At 45.2% G+C, this 25,314-nt stretch overlaps 1 protein-coding gene across 1 annotated transcript in view; it reads left to right on the plus strand.

Moving 5' to 3' along the window:
- Positions 1 to 25,314, plus strand: part of LOC144768685 (uncharacterized) — a 9,047,330-nt gene that overhangs the window by 3,758,365 nt on the left and 5,263,651 nt on the right. The window contains exon 23 of the mRNA XM_078652515.1: positions 1,118 to 1,384. Within this exon, the coding sequence (XP_078508641.1) occupies positions 1,118 to 1,384 (267 nt within the window). The remainder of the gene's footprint in view (positions 1 to 1,117; positions 1,385 to 25,314) is intronic.

The following is a 25,314-nucleotide window of genomic DNA, read 5'->3' on the forward strand; positions in this document are numbered from 1 at the left end:
CAGCTCTTTGCTTTGATGGGACTTTTGGTGGGGCGAGTCCTCGGTTCGCCCACTTCAGTCCCTACATGTCTTAAGTACTCTTTCAACATGGTGTTGTTTCTCATTCTATGATTTATTATTGTTGTTTTCAAAGGTTATTTGCTCCTTTTTGACACACTGGTCCTATACTCTTTTTGCCGTGGCTCGCGTTGTGGCACGGAAAAGTTGCACTGTAGAAAACTGACGTCAGCACGCCGGGGGGGGGGGGGGGAGTCTTATATGACTCCATTTACATCACTTCTGTGGACGACGTCAGCACAGAGCTGGGCGAATATGCCGCCCGGCGTGCGGAGGTACTGCTGGGGAAAAAGTTTTCCGGATCCAGTCTGACGCCTGGGGATATTCCAAGTAAAGGAATCTGCAGCTAGACTGTGTCTCTACCAGATACATCGTTATCGAAGTAACTCGTTCTTTAGACATCTGCTGGAGGATTCAGGAATTCCCATATTTGTGTAGAGATAGTTCAACTGAAAATGATGGAACTTCCCCTAACCACGCACCTCAAGGAATCTTCCCAGCGCATTGCATACTATGCAAGGGGATGCATACTACCAAAATGTTTCTGCTGTAGAAACTTTGGTACAGAGGTTTGTGTTGCTTTGTGTATCGGGATAACTTTCTAAAAGGAAAAAAAGAGCCAAAATCCTGTATTACACTTTAAGTGGTCCATATTTCATATCCTGCAAGTCTACCATGTAGTTCTCTTTTTTCTTATATTCTAATGCAGCAGTGTATAGACAATTTTCTTTTGCATTGATCTGCTATATTCATATTTATTAATGCAATGCACGGTATTTCTTACTTCCAGTGCAGCACTCAATATGCCTATGTTTCACTGATTTGTGTTACTGTTTTCTGATTGTCTATATCTCTTCCCTGAACTCTGTATGCTTATTTTCCAGAATAGTGGGTTTGTGTTTTTATATTGATTGCTGTTTCCGAAATTCCTAAAATATTATGCTCCATAGTGCATTTCCAAGGCAGTACAGATTCCAATACAGCTGTATACCCATGTTTTCCTATTTCCGATAGCCTCCCACTCTTGTAATGCTGTGCACCCTGGCTTGTGTTTTTTCAGAGCCTGTGGCCAGACTGTGGGAGCAGTATACTCCATGGATGCCGAGACGAGACCGAAACTTAACTGTGGTGGCCACAGCAAGAGAACCAAGGATCGCTGTCACTGAAGGTGCAAGTGGTATCCGAAGATCTATAGAGAATCGATCAACGCAATCCCCAACCACAGGGACCCCAGCTAGAGGTAGAAAAATTAGCCGAAAAGGACGGAAAGTCTTTGGCCACAAGAGAGGCGAACTGCAAGTTGTGGTCGGCGCCAAGAGTCCTTCAGGTGAGGAAGGAGCGGTGGATGTTCGCTGTCAACTGGCCCCATGTCATAAACAAGGCTTTCAGACAGCTCTAATTTTTCATTTAAGAGCACTTGTCAATTTAAATTTGCAGTTTAACTTTTCCTCATATAAATATGGCTGTATAAATTACAGCATTCTTAGGGTTCTTGGCTGAGAAAGTAGGAATGGTTGAAAGTCATTCTCGTGACGTGGAGCCTGTTGATATCTAGGGTCACAGCTGGACAAACATGAGTTGTCCGGACATCTCTCCTGAGCAGGTGGGAGGTTTTGTGGTAAACAGGTTAAACAGGCAGCAACAGTGCAAACTACCAACTCAATACACAGAAACAAACTTCTTATTTATTCTTAGTTGCAGTACGGAGGCTATCCTATTTCCCTCTGTGACAAATACAGTTTCCGTGGACAAAGGTGGCAATCACGAAGTTGTCTGCCATCATACTGAACTTCTTCTTTTTCTGCCATCTCCTATATTACCCCAAATAGGCCTATTGTTTTGGGTATTTGTGTGGGAAAAAACGCCAGGAGCCGTGTTTGGGGTTTAAAAAAGTAGGCAACAAATTGGAGGGCGTAGGCCTCTTAAGTCCCATTCACAATTTTTAGTCACACTGCATTCCTAACAACCTCTTTCCAAAGTTTGATTTTACCATGTCTCATTTGAGAAAAGAACTTCGTTGGTATGCAAGCTTTACAGTCATTCACAAGATGAACCCATGATGTGTCCAGGTGGTTGCGGATAATGCATGATAATGATGATACATTTAGAGGCGGCCCATTGTTCTCAAAATGGGCCTATGTGTTTCTGATCACAGTTGGTGGGATAGGTGCTTCCTGGTGAGGCGACTCAGCCTTATATCTCAACACAGTAGCTACACAGAGAGGAGAACCTCCCTAGAGCCACAAAGGGAAGGAGAGGGGTTCTGGTTAGGGATAAAACCTCCCGATAGAGACTAATAAACACAATAAGTATCCTACCAAAAACTACTGAGAAAGTGAAGGAGAGAGGCCTGTCTGGAATCATCACTCAATTGTGGGGAATGACGCAATTCCTTTTGTTCATTTAACCCTCACACACTCTATTAGTGTCATGCTTCTTCATCGAGTTCACCCTGACTCCTAAAGGTCAGGGTGGGCTTGACCGTATTTCAGGTAGCTCTTACAAGAATGTGGCTAGAGGGTATAAAGATTAAAACTCCTCCTACAGGTCCAGGTATCCCCTTATTATGGAACTGTAGGGGAAAGTAAAATATTAACAATAGGGGTCGTCACAAGATTAGTGGTCCTATGACCCTAGTGCCAACATGTTTCAGTCCGTAAAAATATTTGGCCCACAAGGGTCCCGGACTTTCTTCAGGGAAAAATGTGTAGTCCTCCCTGGTTAGAGTATATAGGAATTACATATATTTATTTTTCTAGGATGCAGATAGCTGCTCCTGATTCACCACGGACAACAGATAAATAAGTAAATCACCACCCTGGCAACAGGCGGGTCGCTCCGGTATGCTACGAATAGAGACAGTCCTGGCACACAACTGTTTCTGGTGGCACTGGTGCTCTGGGCTGCTGAAACACTCCAGCGGCCCTGGCCGCCATGGTTTACATTGGTGACTGAAAGTACAAGTTACGAATGCCGCTGGGTACAAAGCAAGTCGGTGCAACAAGATGCACTCAGCAGATTTACTTATGAACACATAGATACAGCACATAGCCAATGTTCCAGATCCCTAAACCAAGACCTATTTGTAAAGGACCCTGTACGAGACGCCAGCGGCACGCTAAAAATGCCCGCCCCCTACTGAACAAACCATGATGGGCCCTACTGTACTCCCAAAATTACACGTGTAAGAGAGAGAGACGTCATTTGGGATACACCATATTACCTTTGTCAATATTCTTGTGATATGGATGATAAATATTGAATACTGTTGTACAATTTATTACAAACCTGAAAGCCACATCAACAATGAGGGGGACTAGGAAACACGTTTTTTAGTGTCCTCTTTTTCTGGTGTATCCCTGCTCAAGGGATGCAAGCTCTACCCATTACATTTCTATCGATTTTAGAGCCCTGAAGAAGTCACGTTTGTGACGAAACGCGTTGGCAGCTAGCAATTTCCTGAATTTCTAATTTTCTTGAATAAAAAGTTTTCCAATACAACTTTCAAGATTTGGACTTCGCCTCTTTCTGGAAAGCGTTTTTGTGATATATTTGTAAAATACTGTTGCATTATTTTGGCAAAATTTACATTTTGTATATAATTTCCCGTGTGTGGGTCACTGTGTTTCTCCAAGTCCTTTAATTTGGGGTATTTACCCGCTGTGTCCAGTGTATGCACTATTCAGTGTTTTTGTCTCTCGCTGAAATTGAAGGCCATGCCCGACTTGTAAAGCGGGACACTAGCCGAGGTCTGAACCAGCTCAGCTCATCGTCCCCCTGAGCCGCCGTGGTAGAAGGCAAGGACCGTGAACAGTCACGATAAGGGCTGTATGTGCCACATCCCCACTATCTCTTAAAAAGTGTGTGTTCCTGCAACTGTCTGCTTATCGGTCACGCAAACTGATCCAAAATGATCCTGACAGCGAGGGCACTACTTACTTTTGGTCATCTTTGTTTGGCCTGTAGAAATGTGGGACGAACTGGGCGGTAGGTAATTCGCAACCAGCTGAGCAGGTTCACGGCGGTGCAGGTGGGGATTGGGTTGCGTCCTGCCCGGCTTTGAAGCCATACTGCCAATACTAATTGATTTGGGCGCTCTGGCCGGACGAACGACAATCACCTATTAAAGTGAGTCAGACAAACTCACTGAGACTCACACACTGTCTTCGTAGTAGCCATTGGTCAGTGTGACAGTAAGTGACTCTCAGTGAGTCAGACTTATGCTGTATGGTGTTGGGTGCTGTGTTACTCTGTAGCACAGTACAGGAGCAGCTCCCAAGCCTACAAGGTGCAGCGCGCACTGTGCTGCCAGTGCAGTTTTCAGTATTCAGTGCATTATAGCAGCTTTCCAGCTTGATAGCTGAGAGGCGCTATAATGCGTGATTTTGAATTTCAATGTGGTAATGCGGGCCACCACATTGAAATGCGTTACTGCTCACCCCACGAAGTTGACTCATTTCTTCTCTTAATGAAAGAAAACCCCCAGTAGAATTTACCAGTGGAACTTGAATGTTGCAGATCACTGGAGGAAAAAGGTATTTCTCTCTGTAGGTTGTTTTCTCTTGTAAATTCGCACATAAGAAATTTAGGGGTTATTTAGCGAAATATGCTGGGGTAACGGTGATATAGATGAGAGAGGAGAGGGATGTAGGAGATTTAGGGGTTGAAAAAAAAAACTCAGTTAAAAGAAGAGAGATAATAATTGGATAGGGATAGGGAGAAAGTTTGAAATAAAAATGTAAAAATAAAAAAAAGTACACTAGATTTATATTAGGTGTCTACTTTCCTAGCGGGGAAAACCTCGACCGGACAAGGGGGAGCCCCCAATCGGCGACAAGATCGCTTTTTTAGGTATGGGAGGGGTTCCTCGAGGGAGGTGGGCAGTCAGTTGGGTGGCAGAGGGTAAAAAGGGAAAAATATTCCTCATATGCATACCAAAAGACACAGTGGCAACAGAAGGGAGATGGGCGATGATTCATTCGAGGAAATGTTGGCATGGCCTACATGACCAACAACAAAATTAAAATCATCAGTTGGAACGTCAACGGCTTGAGGGATAGGAGGAAAATGTCCAGGGTTAACGAATATTTGTATAATTCCGGGGCACATGTGTGCCTACTGGAGGAGACCCATCTAGAGAGGCCAGAATGTGAGTCAGGGTTGGGCAAACGTGGATGGGTTCAAGATATCTTGTGTTCTGACCAAAGTGGCAGTACGAGAGGAGTGGCAATAGTGATCAGAGCAAACGCCGGGATCAGAGTAGAGAAGTTCAACACAGATCGTTCAGGGAGGTGGTTGGTGGCATCATTATCATGTCATAATACTCCATTTATATGTGCAGTTTATTACGGTCCCAATCAAGATGCCCCAGCGGCTCTTTTGAAGCTAAAAGCTAGTCTGATGGAGTACGATGGGCCTGTCATTTTGGGGGGGGATTTTAATTTGATTTTCGATGAAAAACTGGATCGCACGTCCAGGGTTAAATTCACACCCCCCCCAAAAATCTCGGATGGAGCTTAAAAACATAATTAAAGATTTCAAACTCATAGATGTTTGGAGAACCAAAAACACACCAAAAGGGATTTTTCTTTTTATAGTCGTAGATATGGACATCACTCCAGAATCGACTTTTTCCTTTTAGATCAGTCACTCCTTGCCTCAGTAGACACCATCTCCTATATCCCAGCCATATTATCAGATCATTCGACTGTTGAGCTAGTAATTCATTTCAAACAGAAGGAATTGCAGAGGAGATGGACTCTAGACAGAGCCCTGCTATTAGATGAGGGAGTGAGACAGGATTTATTGACCCAGTCAGAGGAATTATTTAGATACAACAACTGCTCAGCAACCCAGCAGGTGATATGGGAGACATTTAATGCCTTTCTGAGAGGCTCCCTGACGACCCTGATGATTAGAAGGAACACACTGAGAAAAAAAGAATGAAGAAGACCTTCTCAAGCTCAAATTAAAAGAACTGGAGCACCAGGCGGCCTCAGTAAATCATTCAAACACTAAATCTCGCCTGCAAAAGGAGCTGGATGGTTTACGGGCTGATTACCAAGCAGGCCTGGATATGGTTCTTAAAGATAAATGGGATACCAGCAAGCTGCAGAACTTCTCGTATGGGGAGAAATGTGGCCATCTTCTTGCATGGAAATCCCATGTGGACAGGACCAGAAACCAGATTAACAGTCTATCCTTGCTAAGTACAGGTGCAGTCACCCATGAGGATGATTTAATCAGGGAGGAGGCCCAATTTTTCTTTCAAACATTGTATACAGCTAATGTCAACTACTGCCCGCAGAGGGCGGATAGATGGTTAAGTAAAGTACACCTTCCGCATCTATCTGAGAGAGATAAAATCTACCTCTCCTCCGACATCAGAGAAGGCGAAATAAGAACTCAGTTTATGAAAATGGTTAAAGGGAAAGCAGCTGGTCCCGATGGACTGCCAGTCGAAGTTTATAGGATAGTTCTGGATCAAATTCTACCCACTCTAACAACCCTTTTTAATAAAATCCTCCAAGGTGGTGAGAGGGCCCCAGACTCGTGGGCAGAAGCTACCGTTACCTTAATTTTGAAGCCACAAAAGGATCCATCTAAAATCGAGTCCTATAGACCTATTTCTCTTTTAAACACGGACTACAACGTATTCGCAGGGGTTTTAGCAGCTAGACTGGCCAAAATAATTAAAACCATTATCCATCAAGACCAGAGGGGCTTCATTCATCCCTGACAGGCAACTCAACGAGTCAACTTTTCAAGCCATTGCAGCGATAGATGTTGCAGTTAGCAAGAAGCTCCCTATGACATTAGCAGCGGTCGATGCCGCTAAGGCATTCAACCAAGTCGATTGGCTATACTTGTGGAAGGCTCTGACTGGTTTTGGTTTCCCAAACAACTTTATAACAGCAATAAGATCTTTCTATTGCTCACCGCGTGCAAAAATTCTAATCAATGGTTCCCTTACCAACTGGGTATCTATCGCTGGCGGGACCAGACAGGGCTGCCCTTTATCGCCTTTGTGGTTTAATTTATACATTGAGCCCTTTGTTTGTTTGCTTAGATCTGATTTGATATTTAAACCTTTCAAGATAGCTGATTTGGAGTTAAAATTTGCGTTATACGCTGATGACCTACTTATGTTCACTCCAAACCCGGGAGATGCCCTTCCCAGATTAGTAGATCTAGCTGAGGAGTTCGGAGAGGTCTCGGGATATACCATCAATAGAGATAAAACCGAGATCATAGAGTGGAATCAGGAAATAGGAACAGCGGCAGCAAAGACCTGAATGAGATATCTAGGGGTATACTTGGCCCAAAAAATCGAAGATATCTCAAAAATCAACCTAGATAGAGTCTCAAAGGATGTTTGTGCCCTCCTCCAAAGATGGTCATCTCTCCCTCTAAACATCTTTGGGAGAGTAAATTTAGTTAAGATGATCATCCTTCCGAAAATAACGTTCCTATTTAATTCTATCCCTTTATCATTTCACATACCATCCATTAAAAAACTACAGGGCAAACTTGTATCTTTCATCTGGAACTCCAAATCACCAAGAATAGCTTGGAAAAAGCTCAGGAGGACCTTAAAAACAGGAGGGCTGGCCCTTCCAGACCTACTTGTCTATTTCCACGCTTTTCACTTTAAAAACTTTAGACCACTTGCGGGTAAAACTGATGTATCGTCTTTAGGGTTATTATGTAAAGCACTATTGCAAGACATACCACAGGGTGAAGCTTATTTTCTTTTTAAGTATGGGGATCCAAAGTTAAAAAAAAAAGTCAGACTCAAGACTTTAGGGGCTGCCTTAAGAAACTGGGTGTTTATTAGGCAGAGACTGGATATTCCTTACTATGCAGCGCAGGCCCCCATTTGGGAATCCCCAGGAACCCCGATTTGTCTCGACGACCAGCTATCTCGGCCCCTGAGGATGGCAGGGTTAGAATGCTGGGGGGACCTGCAGGAAGATTCGCAGCTTCTAAGCTGGGAGGCCTTATCCAGTTTAACCAGAGGAACACTTACCAGATTTAAATATTACCAGTTGTCTGGATGGAGGTCAATGAGATCATGGAACCTTAATAATCCCAATCCAAAATTCGATCTAATCTTTAAGAGTGGCAGGTGTAAAAATCAAATTTCATATTGGTATACAGCCATGTTAGATGCTGATAACATCACAGTGTCAGAGCTACAAAAGCTTTGGAACAATGCATCAAATCCTGACAGCGAAATCACGGAAGACCTGTGGACTGACTCCTTCACCATCCTGTAGGCAGCGGTCAAGCCCGCCGCATTGAAGCGAAACCATCTCTATACTATGTACAACGATTCAGAAAAGGGGGTGGTGATGAACAGAGTGTCTGAATTAAGCAGACCACTCTTACCCAGTCCAAAGATCAGGGCTTGATCCATCACCGTTATTTAGCTCACTGCCCCATCCCAGCTCAGAACCTGGCTATATGCAAATTAGTCTGTCCCTGGCCCAGTGCATCATGGGAACAGGGCAGACCAAACTACCAAGCCAATTCTTCACCAGAAAGGAGACAAGCTACCGGGGACCGGTTTCTGGCATTTCAGCCTCGTCGGCCCGGCTTGCTTGAATCCTGATGGAGCAGTGAGCAAGGGACTCATGTCTGAGTATACCCTGCCACACCTATAGTGGCCAAAAACGATTCATAAAAGGGGGTGGTGATGAACAGAGTGTCTGAATTAAGCAGACCACTCTTACCCAGTCCAAAGATCAGGGCTTGATCCATCACCGTTATTTAGCTCACTGCCCCATCCCAGCTCAGAACCTGGCTATATGCAAATTAGTCTGTCCCTGGCCCAGTGCATCATGGGAACAGGGCAGACCAAACTACCAAGCCAATTCTTCACCAGAAAGGAGACAAGCTACCGGGGACCGGTTTCTGGCATTTCAGCCTCGTCGGCCCGGCTTGCTTGAATCCTGATGGAGCAGTGAGCAAGGGACTCATGTCTGAGTATACCCTGCCACACCTATAGTGGCCAAAAACGATTCAGAAAAGGGGGTGGTGATGAACAGAGTGTCTGAATTAAGCAGACCACTCTTACCCAGTCCAAAGATCAGGGCTTGATCCATCACCGTTATTTAGCTCACTGCCCCATCCCAGCTCAGAACCTGGCTATATGCAAATTAGTCTGTCCCTGGCCCAGTGCATCATGGGAACAGGGCAGACCAAACTACCAAGCCAATTCTTCACCAGAAAGGAGACAAGCTACCGGGGACCGGTTTCTGGCATTTCAGCCTCGTCGGCCCGGCTTGCTTGAATCCTGATGGAGCAGTGAGCAAGGGACTCATGTCTGAGTATACCCTGCCACACCTATAGTGGCCAAAAACGATTCAGAAAAGGGGGTGGTGATGAACAGAGTGTCTGAATTAAGCAGACCACTCTTACCCAGTCCAAAGATCAGGGCTTGATCCATCACCGTTATTTAGCTCACTGCCCCATCCCAGCTCAGAACCTGGCTATATGCAAATTAGTCTGTCCCTGGCCCAGTGCATCATGGGAACAGGGCAGACCAAACTACCAAGCCAATTCTTCACCAGAAAGGAGACAAGCTACCGGGGACCGGTTTCTGGCATTTCAGCCTCGTCGGCCCGGCTTGCTTGAATCCTGATGGAGCAGTGAGCAAGGGACTCATGTCTGAGTATACCCTGCCACACCTATAGTGGCCAAAAACGATTCAGAAAAGGGGGTGGTGATGAACAGAGTGTCTGAATTAAGCAGACCACTCTTACCCAGTCCAAAGATCAGGGCTTGATCCATCCCCGTTATTTAGCTCACTGCCCCATCCCAGCTCAGAACCTGGCTATATGCAAATTAGTCTGTCCCTGGCCCAGTGCATCATGGGAACAGGGCAGACCAAACTACCAAGCCAATTCTTCACCAGAAAGGAGACAAGCTACCGGGGACCGGTTTCTGGCATTTCAGCCTCGTCGGCCCGGCTTGCTTGAATCCTGATGGAGCAGTGAGCAAGGGACTCATGTCTGAGTATATCCTGCCACACCTATAGTGGCCAAAAACGATTCAGAAAAGGGGGTGGTGATGAACAGAGTGTCTGAATTAAGCAGACCACTCTTACCCAGTCCAAAGATCAGGGCTTGATCCATCACCGTTATTTAGCTCACTGCCCCATCCCAGCTCAGAACCTGGCTATATGCAAATTAGTCTGTCCCTGGCCCAGTGCATCATGGGAACAGGGCAGACCAAACTACCAAGCCAATTCTTCACCAGAAAGGAGACAAGCTACCGGGGACCGGTTTCTGGCATTTCAGCCTCGTCGGCCCGGCTTGCTTGAATCCTGATGGAGCAGTGAGCAAGGGACTCATGTCTGAGTATATCCTGCCACACCTATAGTGGCCAAAAACGATTCAGAAAAGGGGGTGGTGATGAACAGAGTGTCTGAATTAAGCAGACCACTCTTACCCAGTCCAAAGATCAGGGCTTGATCCATCACCGTTATTTAGCTCACTGCCCCATCCCAGCTCAGAACCTGGCTATATGCAAATTAGTCTGTCCCTGGCCCAGTGCATCATGGGAACAGGGCAGACCAAACTACCAAGCCAATTCTTCACCAGAAAGGAGACAAGCTACCGGGGACCGGTTTCTGGCATTTCAGCCTCGTCGGCCCGGCTTGCTTGAATCCTGATGGAGCAGTGAGCAAGGGACTCATGTCTGAGTATACTATGTACAAAGCATATATAACTCCCAAAAAATTAGTTAAGTTTTCCAACTTAGAATGCTATTGCTCAAGATGTAGACTCCTTGCTGCAGATGATGTACACTTGTTTGCTGTCTGTCCCGAGATAAGAGACTATTGGGTCAAGATCCAGGATTTTTTGAAAGATGTTCTTCAGTCACAGCTTGAAATTACCACTAGAACTATTCTCTTTGGTCTGAGTCATGGCTATAGTGTTAATGATCCCCACACAAGATTTATTTTTGATGTTATGCTTCTTGCAAGGCGTGAAATATGTAGAGCATGGAAAGACCCAATCCCTCCCACTTTTTTGAATTGTCTAAAACGCATCATTCTTACTAGTAAATCTGACATGGCATGCGACCCCACAAGTTTTGTTAAAATCTGGGCGCCTCTCGTGGCTTGGCAAGATAGGTGAAAGCTGAAAGGTCTTCCTATGATTTATCCTGGGCCCTGTTGGTCTCCCGTATCTCCTAAGTAACACAGGGTGCCAGCTAAGGTGTGAACGGGAGTGGATTGGGAAAGCAGTGGCAACCTGAGGGACCAGGCACGTTCCGCTACGATATTGGTCTTTAACATCAGGACTGGAACAGACTGACCAAATCGGAAGCAGTAGCCTAGTTTCCCTTCAGGAATTTCCAGATTGGTATATGAGGAAAACCAAAAAAAAAAAAAAAAAGAAATGCGTTACTGTAATGCCTGATGTGTGGTACTTGGCAGGGCTGAGCTGAATGGCCACCGTATATTGACTTGGTCTTGGGAAAGTTCCTGAAACCCGAACAGTACTGGCAACACCCGGGACCTTAACCCACACAGTCCCTAACAATTACCTCAGGTACAGAGCACAAATGTATACGAATACAGCGACTGTCATAGACGTTTAGCGCTGACTGACTTATTTTGCCTTCTTTGCATACTGGAGTTCGTAAGTAATTTTTAGGTCAAGCCTGAGCCAGCACACAAATACTGCTCTGGCGATCTGTTGTAGGTAGAGTACAGAGGAGAAGCCCGCCCATATTTTTTATTGGCTTGCGTCTTTCTCCTCTGTAAATGCTTGCTTCTGATTTCTTAATAGACTTGTTAGTCCCTCCTTAGTATGGCCATGTTGTCATTTGTAACCTCCCATGGCTACTGGACCCTTTACTTCAGGTGTTACATGGTAGGCGTTGTCTATTCTTTAAGCACTACTTTTATTAATGAGTTTCACATTAGTAAAGCACCTATGGTGTACATGTGTGGCGACACTTAACCCATGAGCTATGTGCCAAGCACTTGTTGACACAATGCACACTTTGCATCTTTCAATATATTTATTATGAAGTGCAAGACCTTGCCAAGGGATTTTTCCCACTACATAAATTCACTCCAAAAATAAAACGTATAGGTAAAAAATATTGTCATTTACAACGTCAATAGCTCTAACTCAGAAATGCGAGACCTATTTGCATTGCAAATGCTTATTTAAGTTGAAGGAATGTCACGTGACCCCCAAGAGTCAGGCTGCTTATAAATTACCTTTACTCATAAGCTTTTCCCGTTTCAGAGTTTAGAGAGAAGCACAAGGGCAATATTTACATGAAGCGAAGTTGTGAAATGTCACCAACACGTACCAAAAGGGCGTCACTTTTCACCCTTAAAACACAGATGTGAACCTCTCATGTATATATAACTTAGGGCCATATGTAGGTGGGCAAATACCAGTCGGTAAAGCCGAAATTCTGTAAATTTCGGCTTTACCGACCGGTATTTAGCCTGTGTGATATACGTATTACCGAATGCCCTCGGTAATAACGAATCGGTAAATCGTTACCGATTCCTTATTTACCGATCGGTGAACACCGAAACAAACATTACCAATTCGGTAAATAACGAATCGGTAATAATTCCGAAATGCGATGTAGCAAAATTTGGTAATACCGAATTTGACCAAAACCGGTATTAGCGAATCGGTATTTACCACTGATCCTGAGCAGGTGGTAATCAGGTGCAGTGCATAAAAACAGCCCCAAAATGCAACAGTGTGAACACAGTGGTGGGCCTCTACCTCATAGCAAGGCGGCTACGTTTGAGAGCAGCAGGAGTGAGGATTTGGAGACGGGAAGAGCGGATGTACAGACTGCGTGTCACATTGTTCCAATTGACTGAACCAGAAATCCATGAGAGGTACCGGCTGCACCCACACACCATCCTTGACCTCATACGGGACCTGAAACCATATCTTGAGCATCAGACACCAAGGGCGCACGCAATACCCACCCATGTACAGGTGCTCTGTTGCCTGCACCTCCTGGCCTCAGGAAGTTACCAGGGTGTGATAGCCGCAGTAGGTGGTGTGTCACAGAGTTGCCCATCAAGATTTGTCATCACCTTCCTGGACGCCATGATGGACCGAATGCATCATTACATAACCTTCTCCAGTACACAGGCGGAGCTGCAGAAGACCAAGCTGGATTTCTACCAAATGGCACAGTTCCCACACGTAATAGGCTGTGTCGATGGGACCCACATACCAATCTGTCCACCTGCAGCAACAGAATACATTTACCGCAACTGCAAATCCACTCACTCCATAAATGTACAGGTGATATGTGATGCAAAGTTCATCATAACTGACATTGTGGCAAAATTCCCAGGGAGTACCCACGACTCGTACATATTCAGGAACAGTGGTATCCATACACGTCTGGCTGCTGGTGAATTTGGAGAAGGATACCTACTAGGTAAATCAATGTGACACACCCTGATGTATACCTTGGATCAACCTATTGGTGACATAAATTAATGGCACTTTCTTTTGCATTTAGGTGACAGCGCATATGCCCTCCGGTCTTACCTACTCGCACCATATCTCAACCCATCCACACCAAGGGAGAGGAAATACAATGTGGCACATAAGAGCACACGCAACGTGGTGGAGTGCACCTTTGGACTGTTTAAAAGCAGATTCCGTTGCCTCCACAAAAGTGGAGGTGCACGTCAGTACAGCCCCATCAAATGTTGCAAAATAATTGCTACATGTGCAATGCTACATAATCTAGCCACAAAAAAGGAACAGCAGTGGAACTAACTGACTCTGAGAACGAGGGCGAGGTCAATCCCCAGCCAGAGCCCTGCGCAGCTGGTGTTGCAGTAGAACAGGATGGGAGACACAGACGGGCTGAGATAACGTGCAACTATTTCTGAGTGAGTAACGAGACAGAGCCAGTTACTGTATTTGTGTAATGGTGTTTAATCAGCACACCACCAGGATCTAAACCAGTGTCCATACAGACATGGGTTACATCACCCATTCAATGAGTCCCAGTATGATCTATTTTTTGCACCCACGCGCTGCATGTCCACGTTCAACGGCCACATTGTATGTGCTGCCGCTATGTTCCTGCGCAGTGCTGTGGCGTTCGCTGCGCCTCCTGCCCTCGGTGGGAGAGGGCGTAATGCTACCACGGCTGGTAGCCTCCTCACTGTCCCCCCCCCCGCTGCCATAGTGGCCGCCTTCACATTCTGCAGCACTTCCAGTGCAGAGGTCATTGACACCATGCCCCTGGCCACGTCCATGCTACAATGTGCCATCTCCTCCTGCATGGCGATGGACCTTCTACACATTAGGGAGGTAGCAGTGGCCAGCTGGTTCACTGCCTTGGTATAGGACTGGAGTCTCTGCCTCTCCCTGCACCTACCAAGACGGTCCTGCTCCAACTGGCTGCAGAGCTTGTCCACAGAGGTCGCAATGTCTCTCATGCCCTCAGACATGTTGTCGCCTATTGCAGTGATGCCCTTCTCAATTCTGTACATGTGTTTGTTGATGTGAGCCACCTCCCTATGCAATGATCGCATCTCTCTCCATTGCAGGCGCTGGACCTTGAGCATGTTGCCTTCCAGTCTAGCAAAAACACTTTCATCATGTTCTGAGCCTTGAGGACTGGCTGGCCTTTGCCTGCGGCGTCTTGATGATGTGTGGGCGCGCTCAGATGGAGTCCCTGCCCTCACTATGTTGCCCTCCTCATGGACTGGAGACTGTTGGCCCCCTGTACCCTCCTCTTCCGACTCCTCCATCTGCTGGAGGGTGGCCACGGCATGCCTCCTGCCTGATTGTGGTGGTGGTGGTGGTGATTGTGGCACTGGGGATTGAGTTTGAGGAGATGGCGGCGTTCTCTGTTGCTGTGGTGATGTTGGGGACAGAGAAGTTGTTCGTGGTGGTGGTGGTGCGGAGGTTGTGTGCCCTGCAGGCAAACTCTCTTCCTCCTGTTGCCTCCCCTCTGGCCTAGCTGCCTTTGGTCTACTCCCCTCTACAGCACTGCAAGATGACTCGCCTGTAATGACAGAATGCACATATACTCACTTCTGGACTGCATTTGCATTGCATTAAACAGCATGCCTACAGATCACACTGACTGTCCTCAGCTTGCTAATTTCTTTCACATGCTATTGGGTTTGCTAGGCTGACTGTCCTATGCATCTGTTCCCTAGGAATACATCTCCCACAATGCATAGCAGGTAATGAGTAAGACATGTTGGGAACAACACTAGCAACAGCGCAACTCGCTTTTACAGAGGACTCCTGAGGCGGAAGCCGGGAGTGAGGTTCTAATCTAATTTGTCTCTGCCTTCCCCTGCTTATATGCAGTGAGGATTTTAATAAAAATTTCACTGTTTGTGTATCTGCACTGCTTTTAACTTACCTAGCTCTCCGATCCTTGGGGCTCCGGTGACACTCTTTTCAGGGCAAACCGAGGGCCGATTTAGGGCTCATTCGGTCACTGGTAGCCTTCCCGGGGGCGACGACTTTGGACGCTATTTTGGAGGGAAAGGAAGGGTTAGCGCACTAGCGGTCCGGCGAATCACGGCCCGGGCGCTATAAATTGGGAACAACACTACCAACAGGGCAACTCGCTTTTACAGAGGACTCCTGAGGCGGAAGCCGGGAGTGAGGTTCTAATCTTATTTGTCTCTGCCTTCCCCTGCTTATATGCAGTGAGGATTTTAATAAAAATTTCACTGTTTGTTATCTGCACTGCTTTTAACTTACCTAGCTCTCCGATCCTTGGGGCTCCGGTTACACTCTTTTCAGGGCAAACCGAGGGCCGATTTAGGGCTCATTCGGTCACCGGTAGCCTTCCCGGGGGCGACGACTTTGGCCGCCATTTTGGGGGAAAGGAAGGGTTAGCTCACTAGCGGTCGGGCGAATCACGGCCCGGGTGCTATAAATTGGGAACAACACTAGCAACAACGCAACTCGCTTTTACAGAGGACTCCTGAGGCGGAAGCCGGGAGTGAGGTTCTAATCCTATTTGTCTCTGCCTTCCCCTGCTTATATGCAGTGAGGATTTTAATAAAAATGTCACTGTTTGTGTATCTGCACTGTTTTTAACTTACCTAGCTCTCCGATCCTTGGGGCTCCGGTGACACTCTTTTCAGGGCAAACCGAGGGCCGATTTAGGGCTCATTCGGTCACCGGTAGCCTTCCCGGGGGCGACGACTTTGGCCGCCATTTTGGGGGAAAGGAAGGGTTAGCGCACTAGCGGTCGGGCGAATCACGGCCCGGGCGCTATAAAATGAAGACCATTTCCCGTCCGCGCCGATGGTGCGCCGGAGGCGCGCCAGAGGCAAGCCCGTCTGGGCCCGTCCGGGCCAGACCGGGCTTAGGGCCAGTTACTATGCCCATGACTTCTAAACGGAGGATAGGGTACTCCAGGGAAGAACTCCTGATGCTACAAGACAAGAAAGGCTTGTGGTGTCGCCAGTACGAGAGTTTTGATAAACAATTTTGTCGGTGCAAGCTCTGTCCGAATCCTACCTCAACGAGGGAAAATGGTAAGGAGATCTGTAGGGATTTGGGGATGGCACTATCAAATTGTAGATCACTACCAAAGCACGCTGTAGAGATTAACCTATTGATTGAAGAAGGCAATCTCGATGTGCTCTTCCTAACCGAGACGTGGTTATCCCCAAACTCGGAGTTTGACATCACCACTGCTCTTCCAGACGGATTTTTTATCCAGAGCCATCACAGGGAGCAAGGGAAGGGAGGAGGGCTGGCTATAATCTACAAAGATACTCTCATCTGTCGAATTGAGGATGGAGATATTTCAGACGCGGAAAGTGTACGTTTCAATATTCAAATACCACCTACCAACTCCCTCTCAGGATTCCTCATCTATCGCCCTCCGGGCTGCATAAGACAGTTTGTAGGCTCCCTGCTGGAATCTACTTTAGCGTCAGCAGCTCTGTCATCCAATTTCCTGGTTTTGGGAGATCTGAAGCTGCATTTTGACGACCCTAATGACAAAGTGGCCTTAGAGCTTAGTTCAGACCTTAATGCTTTCGAACTGCAACTCACATCAGAGGGCATCTTTTAGACCCTATATTTTCAAATAACTACCAGATTATGGCCAGACCCCCATTGCCTGTGCCATGGTCTGACCATTTTGTAGTACCATTTTCATGGAAAATTTGTACAGAAGGGAGAAGTGCACCCCGCCCTCGCACGTTACAGAGAGCTTGGCCCAAGTTATCGGTGGAAAAGTTGACGCTTGCTTTAGAACAAACTGCCCCTGTTATAGAACCAGATCCTCTGGTGGCAGATATAAGCTTTCAGAACTGGCTTAATAATTCCCTGAATGCGGTACTACCTCTCAAAATGGTCACCAAGAAAAGCAGTACTTTTAAATCACCTTGGTATACTGCTGAGCTTAGAGATCTTAGAAAAACCTGCAAAAAATTGGAACGCAGATGGAGGAAAGACTGGGCAGTTAACAACAAAGCCGCCTATCGTTTGGCCCTAAGATCTTATAAAGCCTCCCTGAAAAAAACTCAGGCAGCCTTTTTCGAGAATAAAATTAATTCATCTTCTAATTCCTCAAAAGAAACTTTTAAAATAGTTAATCAACTTCTTAAGGTCCCTTCCCCGGGGATTTCCCAAGAACATAATGAAGCTAGGTGTAATCAGTTAGCGGAGTTTTTTTACACCAAAATACAAACGATTCTTGATAGTCTACCGCAGAACGTTACTCCTGATGGTACCGTCACTTATCCAGCACCTACCTCCGGCCCATTGCTGGATTCTTTCAGCTGCATCACCAGGGAGGATTTTTGTAAAGCCCTATCCTCCCTGAACAGTGGCTCTCCGTCGGACCCGGCGCCTATGTACATCCTTAAACAGATTGCAGACACTATTGCCCCCCCAGCCACAGAGCTGCTAAACTCCTCATTCACCTGCGGGGTGGTGCCACCCAGCTGGAAACAGGCCAGAGTTAAAACGCTCCTAAAAAAACCAGGGCTTGATGCATCTGACCTGACCAATTTTCGCCCGATCTCTTTGTTACCTGGCCTGGGCAAAATTGCCGAAAAAATTGTCAATCTGCAGCTCTCAGGGTTTTTAGAATGCAATGGGCTGCTGAGCGACTCCCAAACAGGTTTCCGCCCGGGACAGGGCACTGACACAGCCCTTATAGTGGTGGCAGAGGAGGCAAGGTGCATCTTAGATTCAGGAGGATCCGCAGTTGTGATCCTCCTGGATCTGAGTGCAGCATTCGATACGGTGGACCATGAAATATTAGTCCACCGTCTCGCCAGATTGGGCATAACAGGATTGGCCCTGAGATGGCTTGAATCTTTTGTGAATAAGCGATCGTTTAAGATCTGGGAAAATGGTGTTATGTCCAAATCAACCACCCTCCAGTGTGGAGTGCCTCAGGGCTCCTCTTTGAGCCCTACCCTGTTTAACGTTTACTTGGCCCCTCTGGAGGAGGTGGTGGCCCCCTTCGGGATTAAATCAGTCACCTACGCAGACGACACCCAATTCGTCGTCTCGCTAACGCAACAGGATGGATGTCTGGATAATCTTTCAGCTTGCCATTCCGGAATATTCTCCTGGATGACTGGCTCAAAGCTCAAACTTAATGGAGCAAAAACTGAAATCATGCTCCTGGGCCACCAATTAATATCTCTCCCTAAAGCTTCATGGCCTCCCTGTATGGGTGAGCCGCCCTCGCCTAAAGAAAAAATCAAAAGCTTGGGGGTGTGGTTTGAGCCCAAACTAACCTTCAGGATGCACGCTCAGAAAGTTGCTGGCGTCTGCTTTGGCCTGCTCAGGGCGGTGCGGAAAGTTCTTCCCCTCCTGCCTTTCCAGTCCAGGAAACTACTGATCTAGGGACTAATCTTATCCAGACTGGATAATAGCAACGCCCTATTCTTGGCGGCCCCGGAAGCTACCATCTACATCCTGCAACGGGTGCAGAACGCTGCAGCAAGGATGCTCCTCGGGGTCACAAGAAGATCGTCAGCCAAACCAGCGTTGAGAGCTCTCCACTGGCTCCCAGTGCGCGAAAGAATTGTCTTCAAATCATTATGCATCGCCCACAAGACGCTCCAGGGCAAAGGCTCTTAGGAGCCTGATCCGCCCTTATAAGTCCCCCCGGGCCCTCCAGTCGGATTGGGAGAATATTGCCATAGTCCCAAGAGTGAGGAAGACGCGTACGGGGGGTCGCCGTTTCACGGTAAATACGGCAAAAAATTGGAACACCCTCCCTAGGTACATTCGGACTGAACCCTGTTACCTTAAATTCCGAAAGTCTCTTAAAACTTTTCTTTTCCCCAAGATCCTCTCCGGTTCTCTCTCTGTTTTTTGCTGAGTTAGCGCTGGTACGCTCTAGGGCAGCCATGCGCTTTATAAATCAAATTTCATTTCATTTCATGTAGTGGAGTGGGAACCCCTATGCCTCTCTGGGGGTTGGGGAGGGGTAGCACAGCATGCTGGGCATGCATCTTACCTTGTTTCCTGGCAGCTCTGGCAGAGCTGTCTGCGTCTCCCACGCCACTCACACTCTCCGGCTGGAGGGTGGACTCTACCATCAGTTCCAGTGATGTTGGTGCAGGTGCTGTGTTCTTCCCTCCACCAGTTTTACCGGCATGTCTCTGCATCTCAGCCATCCTTGCCTTCGCCGTCTTCCTGAGGTCGTACCACCTTTTTTGATGTCCTCTATGGAACGCTGGGTGACCCCAATTGCATTAATTTTACTCTGGATCCCAGTCCAGATCTGTCTCTTCTGACAATCAGGCACATGGAGGGACTGCTTTCCAAAAAGCTTGTCATGGTCCTGGCTCACATCTTGTATAAGTACCTCCAGCTCCTTCTCGCTGAACTTCAGCTTCCTTTTCCTTCTCTCTCTACTAGCTTGCCATTACCAAGGTTTTTTTGGGGGGGATTTATAGATGTGTGGCTGTGTTGCTCCTGGATGCTCAGCTCACCTGCCTGCCTCAGTCAGCTCCAGGTTCAGTGCAGCTGCCTGGGTGTGGCCACTTCCTGTTTGGGAGGTAATTGGGAGGCACAGGATTGGCTGATTCATCAAAAACCGAATTTTTGAATTACCGATTCGGTATTTACCGATTCGCTAATGGATTCGGTAATACCGATTCGGTATTGGTGTTTCAGTATTTTTTTTTACCGATTGCTTCCGAATTGGTATTTTTGTACTGAATCTGTATTTTTTTACCGATTCGGTATTTCTTACTGATTTTTACTGAATCGGTAGATTTTACCGATTGTTTACGTACATCGGATATACCGATTTCTTAATACCGAATCGGTCAAATTCGGTATTAAGGAATCGGTATTTCACGATTACCTACATATGGCCCTAAACCACGGACTGCTTGCATGTGCACAAAAATCCGTTATTCACATATATTTTCTATTTTTTTTAGATGTGTTACCACCTACCTGATTAAGAACTGTGAGTGCATTTCTAGATAGCAGTCATTTAATTGCTCTCTCAGTATGATGGACTGAATAGTTACAAATCTTTTAAGACCTCATTGTGAGTGCCTACCTATGTCTTCTAATGAGGACTCCTTTCCAGTGTAATGTAATTTTATTGACATCGAAATACGTAATGGCATTAAAGGACATATCTGCGTGCATTTTACCACGCGTTTTACTGCAGCGTTACTTTAATAAAATTTACCACAATTAGTCATGCTGCAAACTAAACACAGGCGTGTATTGTATTTTTATCATAGAATCTTTTGAATTAATGTATAATGTAAATGAATTGCTGTTTTCTTTTTAAATCACGGTACTTTTATGAATTTTATGAAATTCGAATAAAGGTCTTTTGAACTTGAACTTGAGAACACAAAGGACTTATTCTAGCGTACATATACGAATGAAAGATAACCATGCAATTGTGCCAAAACAATTCCCCAGCAGGCCTCGAAAAGTCCACTCGCATTGTCGAGTGAGATTTAAACAGGTCGAGCAATTTTTAGCATTTACTCGACCTTGCTGGAGAGTTATTTTAAATTGGAAGGAACAGGCGCTTTGTTCAGTCAGAGAGTGAATGAGCAATAAAGAGGCCTTTAAATCTAGTTTTTGTCTTGACACCATTGCTGTCTGTTCAAGGGCAGAGGTCAAATGTCTGTTTCTCTTTTTACTAATTGTTGCTTATCTGTTCCTGGAATTTTCTTTTTACTTTTCTATCTCTTATTATAGTTAGTGCTTTTTGGCAAGTGAGTTATCTAACAATAATTGTGAAACAAAAGGATGTAAAATGTCAGTTGTTTTTCTAACACAATATTTAAACAGCTTGTAAATGAATAGTAGTTATTTCAAAATTTATCAGGAATTTTGAAATAACTTTTTTTTGTAATTCAGAAGTGTTATGCAAACAAAGATTTACAAAGGAGCAAAACAAATCACAACACATTACTTGGTGATGTGCAGATGACAATATTTGCAGTAACTCAATTTCCAGACATTGTCACAGAATATAGTTTTGAAACCACATGTTGGTGGGAAATTCTGTGGGCATTTAAATGTAAAATCTGCTTAATGCAAATGAGTGTGCTGCTACCTCATGCTTTAGTTATGTATTTAGTAAGGATGTATGATGTTACAACGCAAACTATTACAACACATATTTTTTATAATGCAGTTTTTATAACACAACTTCCATTACAACAGATGTTATTACAACGCAAGCCATTACAACGCATGTATCATCAAAACGTAAATGACTATTCTAGCACCCCTGGGTGCTTATCTCAGGGAAGGTGCTGGTGAGTGAGGCGTATGCGTTTAATGGCATGTGTTGTAATAGAACGCGTTGTAACGGAATTTGCGTTGTATTAGCTGCATTGTAAAGACATTGCGTTGTAATGCCTGCGTTGTAATGGATATTTCCCATTTATTAAAAGTGACAGTTTTTAAGCATGAGATCAGAAACATTTCTGCCCCTGCACTGATGACAATGAGGTTAATGAACTGAGACAAGTCAGCGGTCATGTGTATTCTATATGTGGCTAGATTTATATGATATATGGAGCAACGGCCAGATTCATGAAACGAAAATCGGCTCGCAAAGGGCCAGATTCTCAGAATCTGGCCCTTTGCGAGCGCAATTTTTGCATTTGGGATTCATCATCCCAAATGCAAAAATCGCTATTACATTATTCGCATTTTAGCGAGGAATTGCATTTAAGGAATCTCTATTTGAGATTCCTTAAATGCAATTCATTAACCAATTTTAAATTGCGAATTCGCAATATTTGGCCGCTATTTACCACGAAGTCAGATTTCGTGGTAAATAGCGAAAAAAATAGAAAAAAGCACTTTAGTGCATTATTCCCTGTTGCATGTTACACACACACATGTCCTATGGACATGTGTGTGCGCAACACCTGTGTAATGTTGCATTTCAGGGGTGCTACAGGGTGTCCTTTGGACACCCCTGGCACCCTTGAAATCGCATCCTTATTTGCGATTAGCAAATTGCTAATCGCAAATAAGGAATAACTCCCCATTCATTCCTAGGGGCCTGTAGGCCCATAGGAATGAATGGGGAGTTATTCCTTATTTGCGATTAGCAATTTGCTAATCGCAAATAAGGATTGTGTAGGAATCGCAATTTATTTAGCAATTCCTACATGAATCCCGTTTTGCAAGTCCTTAATAGCGATTCCTTATGAATCGCTATTAAAGACTCGCAAAACGGCCCTTTCATGAATCTAGCTGCAAAAGTTTAGTCTAATAAACCAAACAAGAGTTTTCTTTACAGCAGACATGCTGAACTTGCGCATTTAAAGGCGCTGTCATATGTGATAAAGAAGAAAAGGGTGTCCCAGCTAATTAAAAACTTACCAGGATCACATAATTTTAAACCAGTTTACGGGTCAAGAGCATCATAATTAGGTTGAGTAGATTTTTTAAGTCACTAGACCTGCAGGTCTAGTAAAATTTTTAGGATTTTTCGAGACCTGCCCAGTCAACCCGGTAAATCAGAGCACATTAAATAGGATCTGCAAACCCCAAAGGTCACTGGGTCATGGCAACAGATCCCGCCTTGTCTATGGGATGTGGAGTGGTGCTGCGATTGAGACAAAGGTTTCTCCTTGAACAGAATATAAAATATGCGATGTGCATGGGCAAACTGAAATGATTTTGTGTATGGCTGTGCGCAGGGCTGGCTTTAGCACTGAGGGCGCCCTGTGCGACAATGTTTGTTGGCGCCCCCCAATGACAACCAATGCCACAGATTATTCCCTCACTACTACTATTTAACAGTGCCCCTCAAGTCTCCATAACCAGCCTTTCAGACTCATTTAGTTTTATAGCGCCACTCATACCAGTGGGAGGTGTCAGAGAGCTTTACATACATCATACACACATTTAACAGCGACAATCACATGTGTAAATCAGTGTACAGGAAATGTTATATAAGTCAGAGGATTATAAGATGTAGGAGCCATATGTCATCCATACTGGTAGGCAGTATAGTTTAGGAGTCCTTGGTCTAGAAAAGCACAAATTCAGAATTTAAAACATAACACTAATTGTTAGGGGTTCTCTTTAATAATAATAGTAATAATAATAATAATAATTCATTTCTACCCAAATTAACCCTTTTTGCCAGATTAAGTTAAGGAACGACGGGGCAAAAAAACATGTAGGTCTAATATACACCTTGCAGTTTGCAGGCACCTCTTTGGTGACAGTTAATAGCTAATTGTTCTATATTAGGATTTTAATTTATAAATAGGGCTCCCGGTTTTATGGTATTTATTTTTTTCACATTTCTGTATGTATTTATCCATATTTATTTTTGGGCCAGCTTGTTAGTATTTATCTGTATTTATTTTGTGTTTTGAGACGAAATGAAGTAGTAAAATGGTGCATGTCCACATTTATTTATCTGATGAACAAGCACTCAGACTTTAATGCCTGTTGCATTTTTGGAAATTAAGCAGCCAAATATAATGATCCACTACACCCATAGGTAAATATTATCATTATACTTCATATATGTGTTAACATATGTTTGTATTTAAGCAAAACTTGCCCTGGTTTTTAACTGGCCATGCTGTCTGCCTGCTCAGCTGTTGGCCTAGAATTCAGGAAAAAGAGCATGGCGAGTCTCGCAAAGAAGCACCATTTTCAGTATTTTTCTGTTTTTAAAAATAAATACAGACAGGAAACATATTGTTTTCTGTCTGTATTTATCTGTAAAAATCAGTAAAAACAGGAGCCTTATTTATAAACTGCAAGTAACAAAAAGAACTCTCTGACAAAAGTAGTAGCCCATTGACCTATCAACCTTATATGCTCTTTGTGATCTGCATGGCACACGTTCTTAGCCGCAGGCATATTAACTCTTAGCTACCTTACGAGGAGCCAAACTTCCACTAAACAAAACTCCATCTCTCTTCTCCAGGAAGAACATAAATCACCTGAGTTATCCTGACATTTTTATTGATGTCTGAAAATTGCTGGAGGGAAGGAACGCAGCACCAGGTGGTTCTCAAACCATAATATATTTGCAAACAGGGCGCCCCCACCCCAAGTCAACGCCCAGTGCGGTGGCACCGATCGCAGCGCCTGACTGTGGGTGACCGGCTCTACCCCTATTTTTAGGTCTAGCCTAGAGCTGGGCATGCGCTGCTGCTGTCTAGCCTAGAGCAGCGCATGCGCTGTTGCTCGACTTTTAGTAAGGGACTTTTCAAAGTGCTACCCACAAGCTTTTCTTGGCCTCAAGCTTGCGTGCACGCTCGCTTGCACGCGCGCAGCCGCCATCTGGCTTTCTTATCTCTTCCTCCTGGCTGGGCATTACTTTCACTTTCCCGGCAATGCCTCTCCTCCAAGAATATTCTGAAGAATATTCTGAGTTCTAGCTCCAAAAAACTCAAATTCCAAGCAATGACGGAGTGTACTGCAGCACATACATCAAATATTGCAAGCCCTACATGCAAGGTAATGTTTTTGTACAAAAGGCACATATATTTTGTCCTTCAAATCTCTCTTATTATACATGTAAAACCTTAGAGATGGCCTCAAGCTCCTTCTGAAATGGCTTCACCAGACGTTAACGATGCTTTTCTTGAAAGTTCTGTGCTCAGTTTGGAAAGGTGGCCCGAGAATCCACGGATGGTAACTCATTTTTAATACAGAAATAAGCACCGTACTTTCAACTAAGTGCATGCCAACTGTGGAGCCCGCTGGAACCAACTTCTTTAGCAGCCCTATGTGTGATTCCCAC

This window comes from Lissotriton helveticus, chromosome 7 (assembly GCF_964261635.1).
Source record: "Lissotriton helveticus chromosome 7, aLisHel1.1, whole genome shotgun sequence".
NCBI classification, from domain to species: Eukaryota; Metazoa; Chordata; class Amphibia; order Caudata; family Salamandridae; genus Lissotriton; species Lissotriton helveticus.